Raw genomic sequence first — 885 nt, 5'->3', positions numbered from 1 at the left:
CCCAGTGTGCCCAGTGTGCCCAGTGTGCCCAGTGTGCCCAGTGTGCCCAGTGTGCCCAGTGTGCCCAGTGTGCCCAGTGTGCCCAGGGCAGGCTGCTGGATATCATCAGATGTAAGAGCAGAAGGCACCCCTGGCACTTTTAAGAAGCCTAGCCACCCCTCACTGTTGCTCTGACAGTTATTTATGACCCTTGTCTTTCCTTTCTCTGTAGAGACCCGTGGCAGGACCATATAAACCAAGAAATTCGGACCGGCTTTGCCAAAGCTCGACAGAGTCTGGCTGAGCCCAGGAGGTCAGGGGAGGCTGGGCCAGGTCCCTGATAGCAAGTCGGTGGGCAGGGGGCAAGGCAGCCAAGATGCTCCCACCACTCCTGCCCTGCTAGGAATGTCAGCTCCCTGGCTGTCTGTCACCCATGAGTGATATGAGCTCGTGTCTTCCCTAGTGACTTCCAGGAAAACAATAAAAATTTAAATATCCCCTTCCACCCTACAGTACTTTACTCATTGTTGGACAAGCCATTTGATGCAGAGAGCTCACTGTTTCCAAGTTCCTTGTTCCTTGTGGAAGAAAGACCCTGTCCCCAGCACACGGCTAAGGGCCCAGGGCCAGGGTAAGGAAAGCCTTTGTCCCAAGTGGCTCAGGTCTTCTGGGCAAAAGTAAAAGCTGGGCAGGAAATGGCTCCTCAGGCTTGGCGAGTGCATACACCCACCCCCTGCTCTCTGTCTCTCTCTGTCTCTCTCTGTCTCTCTCTGTCTCTCTCTGTTTCTCTCTCTCTCTGTCTCTCTGTCTCTGTCTCTCTGTCTCTCTGTCTCTCTCTGTTTCTGTCTCTGTCTCTGTCTCTGTCTCTGTCTCTCTCTCTCTCTCTCTCTCTCTCTCTCTCTCTCT

General features: G+C 53.8%; 1 protein-coding gene across 1 annotated transcript in view; it reads left to right on the top strand.

The window, feature by feature from the left end:
* Positions 1–484, top strand: part of LOC114623965 (olfactory guanylyl cyclase GC-D) — a 36,887-nt gene extending 36,403 nt beyond the window's left edge. Inside the window, exon 19 of the mRNA XM_028770710.1 lies at positions 212–484. Coding sequence (XP_028626543.1) covers positions 212–320 — 109 coding nt within the window. The 3' untranslated portion in view covers positions 321–484. The remainder of the gene's footprint in view (positions 1–211) is intronic.
* Positions 485–885: the final 401 nt, after the last annotated feature.

The sequence above is a fragment of the Grammomys surdaster genome, unplaced genomic scaffold, assembly GCF_004785775.1.
Source record: "Grammomys surdaster isolate TR1022 unplaced genomic scaffold, NIH_TR_1.0 203, whole genome shotgun sequence".
NCBI lineage: Eukaryota > Metazoa > Chordata > Mammalia > Rodentia > Muridae > Grammomys > Grammomys surdaster.
Note: the sequence above shows the minus strand (reverse complement) of the source record. Positions and strands in the feature narration are given on the sequence as shown.